General features: G+C 36.9%; 2 protein-coding genes across 17 annotated transcripts; one reads left to right on the top strand and one right to left on the bottom strand.

Annotated features, from left to right (window-relative positions):
- LOC109708036 (trafficking protein particle complex subunit 2-like) lies at positions 113-3,952 on the bottom strand. Of its 5 annotated transcripts, none has more exons than XM_020229603.1 (6): positions 3,846-3,951; positions 3,182-3,292; positions 2,668-2,753; positions 2,527-2,588; positions 2,187-2,272; positions 113-412 (listed from the first exon to the last, which is right to left on the bottom strand). In XM_020229603.1, the coding sequence occupies exons 1-6, from the start codon at positions 3,912-3,914 to the stop codon at positions 320-322; spliced, it is 507 nt and encodes a 168-aa protein (XP_020085192.1). In that variant the 5' UTR covers positions 3,915-3,951; the 3' UTR covers positions 113-319. The 5 variants fall into 5 exon arrangements, with proteins under 5 accessions (XP_020085192.1, XP_020085195.1, XP_020085194.1 ...); XM_020229606.1 differs by lacking the exon at positions 3,846-3,951 and adding an exon at positions 3,773-3,791; XM_020229605.1 differs by lacking the exon at positions 3,846-3,951 and adding an exon at positions 3,569-3,758.
- On the top strand, positions 5,565-19,647 carry LOC109707346 (transcription factor bHLH57-like). Of its 12 annotated transcripts, none has more exons than XM_020228547.1 (12): positions 5,569-5,889; positions 6,131-6,912; positions 7,031-7,122; positions 7,230-7,280; positions 7,855-8,033; positions 8,855-8,935; positions 9,045-9,170; positions 9,273-9,453; positions 13,998-14,130; positions 17,568-18,233; positions 18,348-18,794; positions 19,097-19,647. In XM_020228547.1, the coding sequence occupies exons 9-12, from the start codon at positions 14,065-14,067 to the stop codon at positions 19,181-19,183; spliced, it is 1,266 nt and encodes a 421-aa protein (XP_020084136.1). In that variant the 5' UTR covers positions 5,569-5,889; positions 6,131-6,912; positions 7,031-7,122; positions 7,230-7,280; positions 7,855-8,033; positions 8,855-8,935; positions 9,045-9,170; positions 9,273-9,453; positions 13,998-14,064; the 3' UTR covers positions 19,184-19,647. The 12 variants fall into 12 exon arrangements, 11 of the variants coding, with proteins under 11 accessions (XP_020084141.1, XP_020084140.1, XP_020084138.1 ...); XM_020228546.1 differs by having other exon boundaries at positions 5,569-5,994; XM_020228545.1 differs by adding an exon at positions 8,695-8,765 and having other exon boundaries at positions 5,569-6,912.

Below are 19,980 nucleotides of genomic sequence, written 5' to 3'. Positions count from 1 at the left end.
TTCTGCAGTGCTACTTCAAAAGTTGGGAATAATTTCGTGATCAAGGCCATCAAAGGCAAAAACTAAATGTGTGTCAACAATCTTGAAAGCATTGGTAGAGGCATTACAAAAGAGAAATTTAAAGTGCAAGATTACTGATATAATGATAGAACCAGATTCTCCCAAACTACACTACAAACTGTTTTATAGAAGAATAGCAGATGCTTTGCCAAAGAATTAAACAGTAAAGCCAAATGATAATCACAATATTAGGGCATAGAAGAGCATGTGATCAGACTCAGCAACAAAACCTTAGAAAGCAAAACCACAACTGTAGTAATTACAGATATTTCCTCGCAAGGGCTCGGACTTTGGTATCGAAGTGTGATGATGTAATTCGTGATCCAGGTAAATAGAGTGGATTCAGGAGAATCTGTTTAAATACATCATAAAATTAATGTTAGTCAGCAGTTGCCACTAACGATCATTACAGCAAAGCGGCAATCTAAAACATCAAAATGCTAATTAAATCACATAAAAAGGGGGGAAAAAATCATCTTTCCAGAGCGAGAAGTGTGGCATCAAGATATCTGATCTTTATGCAATGTAGACACATCACCAAAGACTGGTAACATCCCTAGCAAGCCAAGAAGCTTCTAGGATAGATTAAGACGAAATTTATGGCAACTAAAATTTAAGGTGGCATTAAACAATCCCTTCTCTTGGCTGAGTCAATCTTTGTTAAACACGAATTACACAGATTCCACTAAATTTTTGTTACTGAATTTTATAGTGCAAAGCAAATTATGAGTCATCCAAGCAGAATGTCCACATCATTAATCTAGGGATCCAAATACGGTCTCCCACCTTCCGCCCCATTTCCTTCATAGGTCAGGGTGGATTCAGGGAGGTTTGATTTTTATCTTATTTTTGGTTCTCACTTATCGCTCAATTCGGGACCAGATCAGAATGGGAGCAAATTTTTGGCGGATTGAGATGGATCAAAAGAAAGAAGGGGTCCCCATGTTCTGTTCCGTTTTCTTAGCAGATCGGGATAAATTCGGGAAGAGTTATTTTTTTCTTTATTTTTGGCGCCCACTTACCGCCCCATTCAGGGCGGTAAGGAGCAGAGGCTCCACTAACCTAGATCCATTTGCATCCCTTCATTGATCATAGTGTAGTTTTCTGGGTATTTTCATAGCCGGAAAATCGTGCTTTCAGGGAGAAAAACGCTAATGCATCAAATATGTTCACATTATGGCTTCTGTGATGTTTTTCCACTGGAAACACACCGACTCAATTGAATTTGGTTCATATGAGATCTAAGCCATGAGGATTTTAACCGACAACATAGCAATTCAATTTAGATGCCTTTTAAAAAATATGCTGACTATTCTTTAACACGTAATGTATGATAGAACACCTTGAAAACCTTCTTTTTAATTCTCAGGCATTTAATGGTGTGGGTCTACAAATAATGAGTGCACAATAATTTTGTTGTGAAGGTTCTCAATCAAGTTTCAATCAGCTACTCCTCAATCAAATCATTTTATTCCCACATATTATTCACAATTTATAAAGATATAAATGTCTGTACTGCATACCGTAATATTAAACGGAGAAAAGGGAATTTCTTGGGGGTTTGAAAATAGGATGCATTATCTAAAGCAGATATGAATGCTATGTCACAGTTTCAACTTTAGATATAAGACAATGATGACATATTTTTGAAAGAAGGAAACAGCTCGGATGAAGATGTTGAGATGGGGTAAGTGCACTTTTTTGAAAAGGTTAGGTATCCAGCTAGCTAATCATAGTGCTTATTTTCAATGGAGGCAACGTGCAAAATCAAAAACTTAACAGCAATAATTAAATCCTTCACCAGATAGCACAACCTTACAATTGATGATCAGGTTTCATCTGTTAATTTTCTTACTGAAAAGGACACATCATGATAAGGCAAACAAGATATAGCCAAGAAAAGTCAGAAAGCTGAGCTAAATGGGGTTGCATTTCCATGATAAAGTTTGAGAGAGCTAGGTTGATTTCCGTGTCAAACTAAACTTTATACTAGAACATTTTCTCAGACCATTACCTAAATCCATGACAAAAGTGGATTATCTCAGTTATGGTCAAACGAACTGCCTTGAAAAATCAAAGATGAAGAATCACATTAGTAAAGGGACAAATGTGATTAGTAGTGTTACCTTTAAATATAATTCATGGACATCTTGAAAGAAGCTTTTTATCCCATCTTCATTACGGGAATCATGTAGCAACATCAATCTAGTGTGTACAAATTGGTACGTTAAGGAAAATGTGAATGATTTATTTAAGGAGTGAGAAAAAAAGCAATTAATAGACTTGAGATATAACCAATCAATGCATAAAACACATCCTTTAAGGAATATAATCAAATTGTAGAAAAATCATCAAATATTTGTGCAGAATGTGAATCAAAGTACTTTTACTTAATATAATCAAATTGTAGAAAGATCATCAAATATTTATGCAGAATGTGAATCAAAGTACTTTAACGTAGGATATGACCAGCAGTGACATAAACAGAGACCACCAAATCGTTGAACCGGTCCACCGACTTCAAAAACCTGTACAGGCGAATTCCGACACGAAACCTTCCAGAGAAAAAAGCATAATATAGTAATCCAACAGAGTGTAGAACCTCACATAGCACTTGTGGTCCAAGCAAGATCTTGAACGATATCCAGTGCAGCATGTAAAATAAACTGGTGCAGATGTGCAGCTTCTTCTTTCTGCCATCAGATTAACAGAAATCTTTATGATTGTTCCATTGCCACTTGTAACTTTAAATTCAAAATCGAAGTAACACAACTATGTTATTTTCCTCAAATGGTCATCAAAAACAACAAACTCACTAATTTCATGCGACTCGGAAGATGAAACGACTACGCACATAAGACAAAGTAATGTAATTGTCCGAAAGAGGAGACAATGCAAATTGGCAGATAGGCTCATTTAATACCATAACATTGATTAACCTACTAAAACTGCAGCGTCAGATTAAAATCATTTTACTATAATTACTAAGAAATATAATGAGATGCATCTAAGATTAAGATGTTAGTAAGTTAGCAACATGTTAGAAGCCATTAAGATGCATTGCATTTTACATGGTTCAAATTTGTTTCAATCAGGATAAGCAACGAGAAAGAAGTAATGCCTTGAGCACAGAGCCGACTTCGGCCTCGTATATAGGAATGTCGTTCCGACTGACGATAACAAAGCACGCCGTACTCGCCATGATCCAGAATACAAACTGTTGATTTCCGACCTAAACATCAAAGGAGAATGTCCATCAAAGAATGGAAACACATAGCAAACCAAGTCTAACAAGATTTTTCTTCAGCTCCTTCACTTTCCCTCTCCCTGCCTCGTAATCCTAACTTTGCTTCACAATGTAGGAGCTTCTAATTGATCTTCTTCTTCTTCTTTTTTTCTTCTTCGCACATCCAATTTTATTTTGATGAAACTAGAACTCAGAGATACCGAACATTAGGGCACAACGTCCCTAATCTCCAAAACTGCAAGTTTTGGGCAAACCACTTATGATCCGTTCTAAGCCCGACCTTTGAACTAACTACTATGTGCCCAAAAAATCCACTGGCGATTGCAGAGAACAAGGAGATTCATTATGCAACGCCCATTATTCATCGAATCTTTCCCCTATGACTCAAAAATCAACAAAGTATAGACTCGTTCATTCTCAGCTAAAAAACTTCTCAAATTAAGAGAGAAATAATCGAACTATTACCGTACAAATGTAGTGAATTTAAAAGAAAAAAGAAAAAGAAAAAACGGAGATGAAGGATTAAATCTGGGCTCACTGAGACGGGATAGAAACGGTGAATGGCAGTAGAAACTCCGGCGCAACGCAGTAGTCTACTCAGCGTCATATTGATATACCTAAGCAAACCTTCGGTTGGACCTAAGTTTGGAACCTTTTCTTTTAAAATATTGTATAATTTCAGGCCTAAGCCCGTTCAAAATTAATTGTGCTAGAAAGCACCCGGTCCAACGAAGGAGGGGAAAACCCAGAACCAGCCCAATAAAATCCGGCGGGCCTTTTTGCTCAGGTCTCGTCTCTTTCACTCTCCCTGTGTGTGTCGTAAATTAGACCGGTCAATCCCGATCCAAACCTGCGGGTGCCCGCGTATTACCAGCAAATTTGCGGGTATGAGTGCCAACTTTTACAATTCAAAAATTACGGATAAAACGGATGGGTACCCATTAAGTTGTGGGTATTTTGGGTAAACCGCGGGTACCTATGGATACCCGCACATATATTTTTTAAATACAAAATATATTTTTTTTATTTACCCATTCTAAAAATTCTAATACTAATTTCTTATTGCGTGTCTTTTATATTGTAAAATATTTTTGCTTTAAAATTTTAAATATTTTTATTGTATGCTATGATATTTTAAATAATGAGTTATATTATGCTTTTAAAACTTTTATATATATATATATATATATATATATACTAGCTATATAGTACCTATATATATATATATATATATGTTTTGCATTTAAAAAATATAAGAACAAAAAAAGAAATTTGCCGGTAATCCGCATCCCCACCCGCCCACCCGTGGGTGGGTATGGATAAAAATGTTGGCTACCTAAAAATTTACGGATAAATTTTACCTATACCCAAATAACCCGCGGGTACAATAACCCGCCCGCGGATTATCCAATCTGCTCGTTTGCTAGGTCTATGTGGTATCCTTCTAACTAAATTAAATAAAATAAATTATTATAGGTGGAGCTCGGATTTCCCCATATTTGTTCACAAGTAGGATTTTCTTCTTGGGCTGTTTGTTTTGGTATATAAGTCAAAAATATAGTGTAACTTAAGTTACATTAGATCTTTATTTCACCTACTCTCGACTTTTCTCTTTCAAGTGCCGAACGCGACTTCTACTACGCTTAATTTTTTCTAAAAAAATTTATTAAATAGTAAAATCTAAACTTTACTTCCTTTATAATAGATTAGAATTATTTTATTTATAATAAATTATGATTACCTTTAAATAATAATAAAAAAATTAATTATTTAATATGTTAAATTTTATAACGGTAAATTTATCACTATATTCAGAAGATAACGTAATCCACTTACTTACATCAAAACAAACAATGTAACTACAAAAAATTAATTTCACCAACACCAAATTACATTAAAATAAAAAATGAAGTAATTAAATTTAATTTTCAAACCGTACAAGTTACGTCAAAATAAATAATAAAAAAATAATCACACTTTAAAAAATTTAAATATCACTGTACTTGAATTATGTTAAATCTACTGATTTGTCAATCCAAACGTTTTCGAACGTGCTAAAAATCTGAAATTTTTCAATAATACAATGTACTTTACCTTTTTTTAAAAAATATATACTATTGCTAATTTATTATTATGTAATAAATTGAATCATAAATATTTCACCTTGACAATTAAAATATCATCACCTTCCGAAAGGGCAAAAACATAAAATTCTGGCGAAATTCCATAAATACGCCTCGCGCTTGCTTTCTGCTACGCCCACGCCCCACCGCCTCCCACAACGGACAAAAATTTCATACGGAAGACGACTATAAAAGGAGCTTTCCCCAGTGTTTTCGGAGCTAGCTCTCTCCCCAAATTCCAAACGATCCAAATTCCCCATCGCCATGGAGGACTCATCACTTTTCCACCGCGACTCCGCCATGGCGCGGGGTTACGACCTCGGCTCCTGCGTCTTCTCCGGCTCCGTCTTCATACACTTCGATCTTCTCCGATCGAGCGTCACCCGATGCCTCAACCTCGACGCCCTCGACCTCGTCATCGACTCCGCCTCGATCTCCTTCTCCGTAGCTCCATCGCCGGTGAGCTTCTTTCGTCCTGTCGACGTCGAACTTGAGGTGAGAAGGCGATCGGGTCTTAGAGTGGGGTTCTTGGATCGGATCGCACGAGGGGGTCTTTTATTGGAGGTTTTCTTGCGTCTTTCCACCTCTTAGAGGATTAATCTTTTGTCATCCCTGAATCTTTGTCTCTTATGTTAGGATGATGGTGATCGATTAAACATTGTCTTTGTTAATCTTTGAGCCTTGATCTTTCTAATTGTAGTGCGGTGATGATCGAGGCGGCCGAAGCTGGGAGGTGCTTCCGTTGATCGGATTAACTGCTCTTGCGTTCCCGTTTCTTGACCTCTTTTCATGATCTATGTATTTATATTTGTGTTGGATAATTCGATATTCTTTACTCTTTCTTACCGTTATGTAGACGATCTTTGAAACAGATGGAGTATACTAGTCCGTGATTAAGGTTTTATGGAAACAGTAAAATAGAGTATAAATGGTTGAAGATTACAATAATTATGCTTGTTGCTTATTGATCACAAATGTCAAAAAGAACTATCTAGGGAAACACCCAAAAGATTCTGTAACAATCGGCCCTTAACGACTCATCCACTTTATTGATATTAGATGTATGTGAAAGCTTTCTAGGTTTGATATGGCATTGAATCTAAATTATAACTAGTTTTTCAAATGAATAATGCTATGCTATGACCATTTTACAAATTTTCTACAAACTGATAAGTTTGAATGCCTGGATTTAGTTATGACTTCTGCAATTTGTGAACATCCACCTATTAGATGTAATCACCTAGGTAAGTTTGTGGAAAGTTTATAAAATTGTTTGTTAACATAACATTACTCTCTATCAAATGGAATCATGGTCAGCTCCTCCACCCTAGCAACCTGGTACTGCTCCTTCACGTTAGCTAGCTCATACTCAATTTGGAGGATGATATCTTGATCTTCGAGGAGCCTTTATCCTTGGAATTGGGGATTTTAGGATCAGGTTCTTGAGTGTCCTCAACTACCTCATGAGGTGCTTCTTTTGAGGTTCTCTTCCTTCTTTCTCCTGTACGGAGACATTATTTTCTTGATCTTTGGGTCTTGTTCTCTTATCTTAGCACGATAGTAGATGAAACATGATCTTTCTTGATCTCTCTTATTCTAGCACGTTGGGTATGAAAGAACATGGCAGTGGCATAGTTCGTGGCGGCGAAAGCAAAGAGGTGCTTTCCTTTCTGGGATTAACCTGCTATCTAGGTATTTCTTTCAGACTCTTTCTCTATCCTGTTTATGTATCCTCTTGTCTCTGTTTATGAGTTTTGTTAGCATGTTGGATAATTTGATTTTCTATTGAGGATTGATAGGGTACAGGAGGACATGGGGATGGTGCAGTTCGCGGCGGTCGAAGCAACGAGGTGCTTTCCTTTTTGGGATTTACCAGCTATCTGGATATTTCTTTCAGATTCTTTCTCTATCCTGCTATATCCTCTTTTGGCTATATATTTGTTTGTGTAAACGGCATTAATACCTTGATTGAGGAAGCATTATTTTTTCCATTCAATCACTTTTAAGTAGATTTGATTAAGCAAACTATACTGAGATCTAGATTCTGGAGTTTAGATCTGAACATGCTTGCGATGAGCACTCAAGCTGACTAAATAAAAATATTTTTATGCCATAAAGGTTTTGTACAGAAGGAAGTTTCTCAGCACATGAGTATGAACTAAGTTGCTGTCACTTCTCAACGTCCCTGGAGTTCAAATCTTACTGTATTTGTCTAGTAGTACAACAATACTTGAATGAATTGTGAATGTAGTAAGACTAGGACGCACATCAGACCTGAGACAATGGGTTTCCCCACCTTGTTAAAGAATATCAATAACATCTTTCTAGCCAGTAAAAAAAAAAAAAAATCATGTTCCTCTGTTAACATTGGATAAATCATGTACCTCTGTCTGTACACGGATTTTTATTTTGCAAAGAATGCAGGTCTCGTCAGGGCAAACTACAAGTTTGAAATCACGACAGTATATTTGGAGAAGAATGCATTTCAGCTCTCTTAACCAGTTGCACTTGGGACGTGTGGGGACTATAGAAACATCAAAATCCAGAGGGAGCCTCTGCAAAAAATTTCTCCAATGTTATGTTTGGCAATTCATGTGTTCATGGTGTGTTCATGTGTTGACATGGTCTTCCCTTGTTATTAATATTTCACTATCTAAAAACATGCATGTGAAAAACTCCCTATATTTATTTTTTTGTTTCACTGTCTTTCTGGATTTTTCTTGATTTGGCAAAATAATACACGTTTGAAAAACTTCCGTAGATATTTATATTTTAAAATATAACATTGATATATTTAGCTGTTGTGACATACATAGTGTGCATATTGAACTTGCTTTCTTTCAGATCAGTGTTGTGATATATGACAAAGTTACTTTACTATGTATCATTTTTTTTTGTGCATTTTGCATGATACATTTGCTCTTTGTGGGGCTTGTTGGCTGCCTTTGTCTTCGTTACTTTATTTGATGGACATGCACATATTAAATTAATGCTTGCAATAATGATTACTGTAATGCTTCTGAATATTTTTAGCTTAAATTCATATTTGCTTTAGATGGGTGTTCTTTCCTTGTTACAGATAATATTGAGAGATTTTTCCAGTGATCAATCCATGCTATTCCAAGGACCTTGGATGAGCTTAAAAAATATTTCATCAGTTTAGATCACCCATCTGCTAAGCAACCTCTGTGGAATCCCTAACAAATATATAGAATGTAGAATCTATTAGTGTTTGAAGCATTGCTTTGTTGATCCTTTGAATAGTTCAGCAGTATCTGAGGTGGTATACAGAAGATCTTTAATCAGCTAGATGTATGATCCTCATTTGAACATAAGTACGATTTGTGCTTTCATTTCTTTTTAGTGTAATCTTAAGCTATATTACAAGGGCAGACTAATTAGACATGTCTCTTATTTATAATAGGGAAGCAAGTTTTTGAAGTTGGGTTTCACAGTTGTTCTGCCTTCATGAAAGCAAGCAAATGACGGATGTGGAATTAGAAAGGTCATAGTCTGAAAGTTTTGTATCTTCAGTGGTAGCATTAGTTGCATACTTATGTTCTTGCAGTTCCTATGGATAAATTCAATTTACCTTTGGTTTGTAATGTTTACAGTCCCCTCCTACCATGCATTCTCGATCTATTTTTTTTCGGCCTTTTTCTCTTGGCTCTCCCTGGTGAGGGTTAATTGCCAAATAACCTCGGACAGATGGGGATATCACTTTTGGCTAGTCCGCTCAGGTAAGCCTATTTGATCTGCAAATGCATCTAAACCTCAATCAACTTGAACGCTTTCTTCTCATTTCTTGTGATGATTGGTTGTGGATTACAATTATCTTGCAGTTCCTTGATGATGATGATAAGGCTAATGAAGTTGAATTCTTCTTCCACTGAATAATGCCTTCTATTGAGAGGGTTGTTGTGAGATAGGCAATAGAACGAGCCCGTGTTATCACGGTGCGGGCCTGGAACACAATTGCAGGCCTCAAACGCAAGTGCTGGCCTCGAACACAATGCAAGTGAGGTACTTCCCTGAATCCTGCATATCATTTAATAATGCAAATGCCTCTCTATCTTGCTTGCTCCGAAGAATGCCTCATCTAGTGTACATCTGAACTATCACAATCTTTCATTTTTCTTTTTTCTTTTTTTCTTTCATCCAAGGACTCGAAATAGTGCTACATTAGAGAGTGACCAAACCTTATCATATAGGGACCCGACTGCATCAAAAAGTTTTTTTTTTTTTTGAGAGAGAAATTAAGGTAGCATGTTATCCGTTTCGTTTATTTTTTTTAGAAATAAGCTTAACTGAAAATATAAATCAATTAAGATTCGAATTTGAAACATTAGATATTAAACATTAAGTTCTTTGTCATTTGCACTACAGACGGTCGGTGACTGCATCATAGAGTATTAACTATCTAATAGGTAAGTTTTATATTACCGGAATTGTCAGAAGGTAAGAAAATCCTAATGTTCCTATGGCTTTGGCACTTTGCTGGCTCCATGTAAGTGTCATCTCGTTACTTCTTTAAATTCTGTGATCTAAAATTTTCAGTCGAGTCGTAGAATTTTTAAGTTAAAATCTGGACTTCCTATATGCTTAACAGCACTGTTGCATGTATATCATAATGCTATCTTTATATATTATTAGTATATTAATAAATTTTTATCATATTTCGCAATGCATGCATAAGTTAATCATGAGCCTCCACATTTAATATATTAATTAATAATATAGTGAGAGATATATATAGTGGAATGCTCACATCATTATTTTATGCGAAGTGACATGGCATGCTCATTCGAATATACTGATTTAATTTTGAAGGAAAAAATATAAAACGTGATTTTTCCTAAACAACCTGTTAGAAATGGATACATCTATTTCATATCTCGAAACATCCATCCTAAAATATAATTTAAAAAAAAATTAAATTATGTCAAATAAATCAGCAGAATACAGGCATATAAAAAAATTAAAAACATAAATAAAAAGTTTTAAAATATTAAGATGCAATTTTTTCTATTAGAAATGACTTAAAAAGTACAGTACCTGACGGTGAGCTAAATGGCTGAGTGCTGGTAACTATGATTTATTTGGTAAGGCATGGGAAAAAGTGAAAAGTTCTGTCCAGAAATCTGCAAGCCTCGGGAAAATGCCTCCCCTGGTCAAAAAGCTGGTTAATTTTGACTGAATCATATACTCTATATTATTATCTGAGCTAGACTAACGTGCTTTAAGAAGTATGATAATTTCCATACTATCAAATAATTGTCCGTACTAAGACTTTTGAATATATGATCGTTTTTGTTAGACTTAATTTAAAATATTTAAAAATTAAATTTTATAATTTTTTTTGATATTATTTATTAAGTAATTATAAAATTAAAATTAATAATTTTAGTAATCGTAGTGAGTCGTTTGTAAGTTTAACAGTACGTAAAATTTTGATAGAAATTTTTTTATACTATATAAAATAAGGTTAATATATTTTTTTTTTTTGAGAGATAAGTAACACGCTATCCGTTTCGTTTATTTTATTTAGAAATAAACTTAGCAAGAAATGTGAATTAACTAGGATTTGAACTTGGGTCTCGGGTACCAACCACCAAGCCCTTTGCCATTTGCTCTAGGGACGGTCGGTAAAAAGCAATATTGTTGATCTAAAATTTTAGTGTTATATTATCACTTTTTGTTAGATTTGTATTTTTAGCTGTTGATTTTGAGTCATTTTGATGATGAAAGAGGCGATATTAAAAAATTATAAAATTTATTTTTTAGGTACTTTTAATATTATATAAAGTCTAACAAAATGGGTTGATTGAAAAGTCTCAATATCAAAAACTATTTTGGAGAGCATTGTATTTCTGAAAGCATACAAGTCAGGCTCTTATTACCCTTACACTTCCATAGTAATTAAAAACGCTTAATCGCTTGTTTCCGCTTCAACCTGAAATTGGAGAGGTTGTTCTAACATATATGCTTTTTACTAGTTTAATAATAATAATAATAATAATAATAATAATAATAATAATAAGTAGATTCCATAGATTTATTGGAACACAAAAATTAGCTCTTTCGAAATCAATATCCTGGAACAAGGGTCTCGTCAGAGAAAAGTGCTTCTGTCAATTGCTGCCCTTGTCTTTGCACATACTTTTTACTCCCAACTCTGTATCATTTGGAAATGCTGTTCCCTCTTGAGATTCAGACCCAGACAGTATATATACAGCATTACAGCGTGGAAAGGGTAGAGGTTGACGGAATAATGACGAGTTAAATATGTTTGCCTCACATCGTCACTTTCATTGCAGTGATGAAGTATTGCTGGTGGTAACGTGTTATCCTATCTCTCTTTGCCATTTTAATATTTTGTTAGGAGTATTTTATCTAAACTTTTTTTGATGTGTAGTGTTGCTCCCAAAATAAATTTTATTTTTAGAATCCATTTGTTTCATGATTTATAATATTTTGATAATTTTTTTATATTTTTTATTAAAAATATTTAAATTATTATTATTCAACTTAAGTCGGGTAGTTTTAAAAAAGATGTTGGTAAATTAGTGAAATCATTATAGATTCTTAGTCGGTTGAATACTAAATTATTATGGATTACAAGTATTCTCATTTTTTAATTTAATGAAAATTATTAGTAGGCCGTTGATAAGAATATACTAGTTTTTAATAACTTCTCAATTCAAATAGTTTGATAAGTTACTAACAAAGTTGCAATTACAAATAATAAGAATATACTAGTTTTTAATAGGGTTAATTTCATTTGTACCCTCACAAAGTTATGAAATATCATAAATATCCTTTGAATTTTTAAAATTTCACAAATACCCCTCTAAATACAATATTTTTTTCATAAATACCCTCACCATTAATTTTTGGCTAACTTCTGTCGACATAGCATTTTTTTATTTTATTTAAAATTATGAAATTACCATTTTACCCTTATTTTTTGTTTAAAAATCAAAAAAATTTTCACTTATTTTTGATATTTATACTAAAACTATCAACTATAGGTCATTTAAGTAAATCCTTGAAGTTTTTATTATTATTATTTTTTTGAACAGAAACTTATTTAATTTTATATACTACGAAGTTATTAAAATTATTAAATTTATTTGAATCATTAATGGATTAGATAAAATCTCTAATTTAATAATAAAAAATCATTCAATTTAAGAAAATAAAATTTAAGAAGACTTTAATTAAAAAGTTAAATTTAGAAGGGTATTTCACAATGGGTAGTAATTGAGGGGGTCTTCATATATTCAAAAAAAAATTGTGAGAGTGGTGATTAAATTAAAATAGATGGTAAAATTGGTATATTGAAGCTAATATAACAGATTGCTAGCGGTGAGGGTATTTTTGAAACTTTTCCATGCTTTTGAAGGGCAAATATGAAATTTTAAAATTTTGACGTGTATTCATGAAATTAGAACTACTTGGAAGGGTATTGAAGAAAATTTTCCTTTTTAATAACTTCTCAATTCAAATAGTTTGATAAGTTAGTAACAAAATTACAATTACAAATAAAAATTATATAATATCTTCGAAATATTACAAATTCTTAACCAATTGTCCTTCTATTGATCGCTAATAATAATATTTTGTGAGACAATATTTAACCGAACAATTTTTGATGCGATAGATGCAATAGATTAAAATGGAACAAAAATTTTATGGGAACTGTCTGATCCTCCGTCCATCATGTGGACTATACGACTTTAAAGCATGATGAACGGTGGATGAGATCGCTTATCATGGGAACTATTCCCATAAAACTTTTGTCCCTTTAACCTTGTTAGGTTGCTGCTTATGTTCGTACCTGCCGTCGTTCTAGTAGTGTTGTTTGTAGAAAGAAGCTATTGGGGGAGAGCATACTGTCTTCTCCTATTACTTCTTGTTTCTAAGAAAACTCCATTATATAATAAGGCCAGAATATGAGGCAAATTTGTCTTGTTTATGGTAAATGCTATTTGTACATCCATTTTTGTATGTACCACTAGCATAGCTGTTTATAAACAGTGATCAAGATTGAGGTATTTATTATATTATTTGTTTTTTTTTTTTTAAAGAGATAGATAGCATGCTACCCGTTTCGTTTATTTCATTTAGAAATAAACTTAGCTGGAAATACGAATCAACTAGGATTCGAACTTAGGTCTCGGGTACCAACCATCAAGTCTTTTGCCACTTGCTCTAGGAACGGTCGGTATTATATCATTTATTAAAACTGCTTATTGCTATTCATATATCACGTACTGACTTTCCTCTTATCTCTTCCAACTAGAGCTTAACAACTATGTAACTATTATACCATTTGTTAAAATTGCTTCTTGCTATCTATATATCACATACTAATTTCTCGTATCTTTCCCAACCAAAGCTTAACTACCATGCTGATGCGTGATCTTTACTTTTTGTATCGAAATTATAGGTTTCTTACTTCACATTACGACAAAGAGTTCACATTTTTCATATGCCCGTTAAATTTTAGCCCGGGCCGTATGTGGGAGTCTTGTTCAATAGAAAATTCTTTGGGGAGATTCCAGGGATAATTTAGCCTAGTTCTAGGCCAACTAGAACCAAGAGGTGTTTCTTTACACTGGTTTGTGTGCGATGCGTGCGACTGCTGGAACGTCTGTACATGTCGTCAAGGCCAACAAAGTCGAGCCATTTTACGAGGTTTGACCGCAAATCTCGGAGTCCTTTATACTTTCTATTTTAAGCATGCTTCTCTATCATCTTATAAGTGCCTTTTGCATAGCCTTCGATTTGCAAAGATTTTTTACGAAACAGTTTTTTTTTTTTTTTTTTTTTTTTTGAGAGATAGGTAGCACGCTACCCGTCTCGTTTATTTTATTTAAACATAAACTTAGCTGGAAATGTGAATCAACTAGGATTCGAATTTGGAACATCGGTTATCAACCATCAATTTTTTTACCACTTGGTTTAGGAACGATCGGTTATTACGAAACAACTTGAGCATGTTTTATTTCTTACTAGTATGATAGAATAGATCAATGTGCCAAGCTACGGAAAACGAGCTGAAACTCTTTGTAACATAATAAGAACCAAAAAAAGATAAATAGAGCTAAAACACCCCATTCCTGGGTGTGGTGGATCAGAAGGATCAGAGACTCAGCACTAATGATCGATAAAAATTTAACCTATTATTAAATAATGATTTTGGATAATAAGGCCAGGATTCTTAGAATTGCAAGGGTTTTAGATAGGTTGTGACAAATTATTATCCAGAAGACCGATTCTCTAGATAATAGCCCGCAAATGGTCTTAATAATTAGTAATGATCTTTTACCAAATGGGGATTAGCAAATTTTCTTAAAATGTTAATCCAAAAATTTCAATGCGCACTGCATCTAAATTTTTTCTTATAGGAAATTTGGACCTCTTTGTCCAATATGTATTAGGGTGGAATTACTTTCAATCTGGGCTGACGTCTTATTAAGACCTACTATCTAGCCTCACTCACCTCTAACTGACTTCTCTCAGTCCGATCAATTATTATTCCGGTTATAAAGGTGAGGTCTCGATTTGAGCCATTGATTAGGCATAGTCAATTGAATTTTTAGTTAGGAATAAATGGCCAAAATCATGCTTTCACTTTTCTTTGTATTTCCCGTGATCTTTGATGCACGGCGGATGACAGAGTCCTTTGGGACTTTACTACACAGTGGGCGGGAAGCTGTTAGTGTCGTTTGCATATTTGGTCTATTGCCGAAACTTAGCGTTCTAGCAGATCCAGAAGGACGAGACCCCATCTAGCATTAGCGGCTTCTTTTGAGGGAATGAAATTGAGTTTACCCCTGATCTGGAGGTTTGAGGTAATCATAATCCTAAACCATGTGTAGAGGGTGTTGTTTTCCTCTTTTACGTCTTATCATCAAATAGACGATTAGCTGCAGGAGAGAGAGAGAGAGAGAGAGAGAGAGAGAGGATGGCAGAGTGGAGTGGGTAAGGGAAGGCCCCAGGACTGTCTTCGCAGACGGACAAACCTGCCAACCAAAACAATAATGCTGGTCTTGCAAAAAAGACAGCGCCACAATCCCCAGATCTATGTAGCCTGCGCCAACCTTTCTAAGCTTTTCCGCCCCACATCCACCACAACTACAATTACATTTTTAACCTCCATCCTCCCACACGGTTAATTGCTTGTGTATTTTGTTTATTGCATATCAAACAAAAACTGTTTATTTCGAAGATAAGTATAAGTTTAGATATAAGTCTGAAATATATCAATTTTGAATTTGGATAAAAATTGAGTTGTTTTCGAAAATAAGAAAAATAACATTTGATAGATAAATGAAATAAGAAAAATAATTAGCGCTAAATAGAAAAAAAATAATATTACTCTTTATATTATAAATTTTTAAAATTTAAATTTTTAAAAGAATTAAATAGGGGTGTGAACACCACCCATATTTTCACACAAAGAGTGGGAGCTATCCCACCCCTTAACCGCAGGGGCGGAGCTATTGAGGGGCCCACAGTGGTTCACGGCCTTCTCTAACTTTTTTAAAATTACATAAAAAATTTTTGTAATAAAAATTAAAATATTATAAATTTTAATTGTAGCGGGCCAAATTAATTTTTTTAATAAAATTTGTGTCTTAATTTTATTTTTTCAAATTTCTTGATCCTTTTTCTTCAACTTTTACAGTTTTATTCTTCTTTGAGTATATTATCATTATTGTTGCTAGTAATAACTAATCAGTAAACCTGACAATTTTTTTTTTCTTATTATCTGAGGTTGAATTTTTTTCCTATCAACTCTAAATCTTGGCCCCCCCAAATTTTAATTTCTGGCTTCGTCCCTGCTTAGGATTATTCCGAAATAATTCGTTAATAAGGAATCAGATAGATATCCCACTCTTATTCCCTAACCAAACGAGGTGCGTTAAGATTTTAATATTGAAAAATTGAATAAGTATATTCAAAATAGTTTGTATTAAGATAAATTTTGTATATTTTTATTATTTATTTATTATTTTTTTCAACAGCTTAATGTGGTATATATAAATTATTTGTGCAAATTAATTAAAATATTTTATATGAATTCGTTGTATATAAAATAATATTTTTGGGAGATGCTTCCGCTGTCAGAATCCCCACAATTGCCTTTTGTCACTACTCAATTACCTCATGGTTTATTACCGTGTATTAGTTTACTATTTATCATCATCCCTGCATGAGGAGGCTTTTTTACTCGCCGCCCCCACATCTTTTCTCACCCACAACCCTTCTACCATATATTGTTCTGCAGGACCGCTCCTCTCTCTTCTTCTCTCTTCCATTCCCTCTCATTCCATCTCCTTTGTTTTATTCCCCTCCCTAGTCCGTCCCCAGCTCTCCTCCGTAGTCGCACTCGCTCCTTTCTCTTCGGACCACTAGCCCTTTGAAACAGAGGAAGCAAGAGAGTAATGATTATTGTGGGCTTTGTTCCTTGTGTTGTCTCGCGTTTCTGCCTCTGCATTTAATGCTGCGGCTGGGTGCGTCGAGGATGGAATTAAAGGAGCACCTTTCGGTTCGATTCATGAAGAGAAGTGGTGGTTGGGGGATTGTTTAAGGAAGAAGCAGAGAGTCAGAAGGGGGGTGGGGGGGTGGGGTGCTACTTGCACACAGACTGCTGCGAGTGGGAGTTGTCAATTCCCGGCACTGCTTCCTCTGTTTGGTGCTGCTGCTCCTATGGAGAGGCTTCAAGGGCCCATTAATCCCTTCGTAAGTGTCCTTAAATACCCCACCCCTTTCCTGTTTAATTTCTCTCTTGCGCATCATCTGAATACCCCTTTCCCCCACACCCCAACCCCCCACAAACCTCCTTTTTGTGGATGGAAGAAAGGTGGGTACCGGTTCCCCTTTATGGACATTTCATTCAATGCAGCTGCATTAGAAGGAAGAGGATAGAGGTGGGATTATTTTGCCCTCCTTTCTTTGTCCGTGGCTTCCTTTTTCGGGTCGGAAAAGTTTCCATTCAATTTCCTTGACCGTTAATGGGTCCGCGTCATTTGCCTGTTTCGCGATAACCCCCCTGTGTAAAGTTTCGATTTTTAAAAGAGAACGCACTTGCTAATCTCTCCCATTTTACTTGGAAAATAAAGCAGTTGGGCGGAGAGGAGATGAACTCGGAGTGCTTGGAGACAGGGGTGGCGAACAGTAACTCTGCGGTGGAGATGAGCTACTTAAGCCTGATCTCGTCCCATCATCATCGTCATCATCATCATCATCGCCAAACTCCTTTCCTCCAGTTGCTACTCCGAGGAGCAATGGGAGTAGAGACAGCGGGGGAGGATGAAGAAGAAGAAGAAGAAGAAGAAGAAGAAGAAGAAGAAGAAGAAGAACGGCTCCATTCCCAATCTCTCTTACCCTCCTATCCTTCCGAATCCCAATTCCAGCTCCTCCAACTACAAAGCAACTGCGGCAAGCGGGATCGGACGGCTGAGATTGATGTCTTTTCTGCCGCCGCAGCCCCCGTGCCGGTGGAGCAGCTCGAGAGCTGCATCTCCCACGCGTCGGAGTCGCAATCCGATGTCAGAAGGCTCGGCCACGACCATAACGAGAAAAAAGTGGAAATAATTATGGCGACGGCGGCAGCGCCGCGGGCCAAGAAGAAGAGGAAGAGGGCGCGGGCTTCGGGGTCTGCGAAGAAGCCGGAGGAGGTGGAGACCCAGCGGTTGACCCACATTGCGGTGGAGCGCAACCGCCGCCGTCTCATGAACGACCACCTCGCCGCCCTGCGCTCTCTCATCCCGCCTTCCTTCGTCCAACGGGTACGTACGTTCCAGCCCTCACTCATATTCAAATTTCATAGGCGCTCGAAATGGCAGCCGTCCAATCTCTCCTATCCAACGGCTGTGATCTGAAGATTCCCGTGTTACGCGCAGGGGGACCAGGCCTCCATTATTGGTGGGGCCATCGACTTCGTGAAAGAGCTGGAGCAGCTCCTCCTCTCACTCCGAGCCCAGAAGCGGATCCGTACCTCGGCCGCGAGCTCTTTCCGGTGCACCGCATCCGACGAGGCTCACGACCCAACCCAGGAAGGCGCCGTGCTCGATGGGTTCTTCTTCTCGCCGCAGTATACGACCTACTCGCAGCAGCAGCGGCGGCGGCTACAGCAGGAGGGGGAGGAGAAAATGGCGGCGGCGGTGTTTGGGGTGGACGTGGAGGCGAAGGTGGTGCAAGGGCACGTGAGCCTGAAGGTGGCTGGGCCGCGGCGGGCGGGGCAGTTGGCGAGGGCCATCGCCGCCGTGGAGGAGCTCCGCCTCTCCGTCCTGCACCTCAACATCGCCTCCCTCGACGAATCCTCCGTCCTCTACTCCCTCAACCTCAAGGTCTTTCACCCTCATCTTCATTGCTCTCTCTCTCTCTCTCTCTCTCTCTCTCTCTCTCTCTCTTCCTCGACTTTTCTATTTTTATGCATGACTCTGGAGGATACTCCTGAAACAAGATAAAATCTACATCCATGTGATGGCCGCGGGATTGCACCTGCCGACCATGGAATTGCTACCGCAGAGTTACTCCGCGCGTAGCGCATAGCATTCATTGTAGGCAATGCGCCACGGATAATCCATCCGAATAGTCCGTACAAACGTAATCCCCGGACGCTAATTAGTGGAAGCTAATCCAAATGCAGATGGAAGAGGACTGCAGGCTCGGCTCCGCCGACGAGGTGGCAGCCGCTGTGCACCAGATCTTCACCTGCATCAACGCTGGCTGCTGAACGATTCTTTCTTATCCTGTCATCTCACGTCTCTTTCCTTCTTTCCCTCCCCGACACGTGGAGCAGAGAGAGACAGAGAGAGAGAGAGAGAGAGAGAGAGAGAGAGAGAGAGAGAGTAGAGGAGGACGATGGCGTATATATATGCGTAGACTTTGAAGAAGGGGGTTGAGGTGGTCCATGGCTACAGTAGTGTGCTGGTGAAAATTGTGTGATGTGGGGAGGCTTCGACGCAGTGGTAGCCAGAGCTGCAGCAAAAAGCTTTTGGGAGCAGTGAAGCCGATTTTTGTACTCTCGCTCCCTCTCTCTCTCTCTCTCTCTCTCTTCTCTCCTCCTCTCTCTCTCTTACGGATATATTTTGCTCTGGTGGATTCCAACTCGCCTAACTTTTTCTTTGGAAGCGTTGCAGCGCAGTTCTCGAGTTTAGGGATCGCGATGCGTTGAAATTCGACGCCCATGATTGCATATGATGGCAAATTCACCTCCCCCCCCCCCCCCCCTTCTCTCTTTTCTTTTCGTTTCCTTTGTTTCCTAGTAGCTGTTTGTTTATAGCGGCCATAACTAGTACGAGGGGAGGGGGGGGGACGAAGCTACTTTTGGATGTTTGCCTTAGTAATAAGTTGCTAATTGGTAGGATGATGCCAAACGGACAACTGGCCACTTTTGAATCTATAGTTTGATCCCAGCCATTCCATTATCTATCCCTGCGGATTGTGGAGGCAACAAAAAAGTAAAAAATAAAAATAAAAATAAATGAAGGAATTCTAATTTGAAACATTTAATTTATGGGTTATGGTGGA

The sequence above is a fragment of the Ananas comosus genome, linkage group 3, assembly GCF_001540865.1.
Source record: "Ananas comosus cultivar F153 linkage group 3, ASM154086v1, whole genome shotgun sequence".
In the NCBI taxonomy this organism is placed as follows: Eukaryota; Viridiplantae; Streptophyta; class Magnoliopsida; order Poales; family Bromeliaceae; genus Ananas; species Ananas comosus.
This window is presented reverse-complemented; position numbering and strand designations above follow the sequence as displayed.

Coding starts and splice junctions, on each gene's coding strand:
- LOC109708036 (XM_020229603.1), bottom strand. CDS start 3,914: ATGACGCTGAGTAGACTACTGCGTTGCGCCGGAGTTTCTACTGCCATT. Junction 2,754..3,181: donor AAGTCGGCTCTGTGCTCAAG/GCATTACTTCTT, acceptor ATCTGATGGCAG/AAAGAAGAAGCTGCACATCT. Junction 413..2,186: donor TCCATGAATTATATTTAAAG/GTAACACTACTA, acceptor GTATTTAAACAG/ATTCTCCTGAATCCACTCTA.
- LOC109707346 (XM_020228552.1), top strand. CDS start 14,065: ATGCGTGCGACTGCTGGAACGTCTGTACATGTCGTCAAGGCCAACAAA. Junction 14,131..17,567: donor AAGTCGAGCCATTTTACGAG/GTTTGACCGCAA, acceptor AAAATAAAGCAG/TTGGGCGGAGAGGAGATGAA. Junction 18,795..19,096: donor TCTACTCCCTCAACCTCAAG/GTCTTTCACCCT, acceptor ATCCAAATGCAG/ATGGAAGAGGACTGCAGGCT.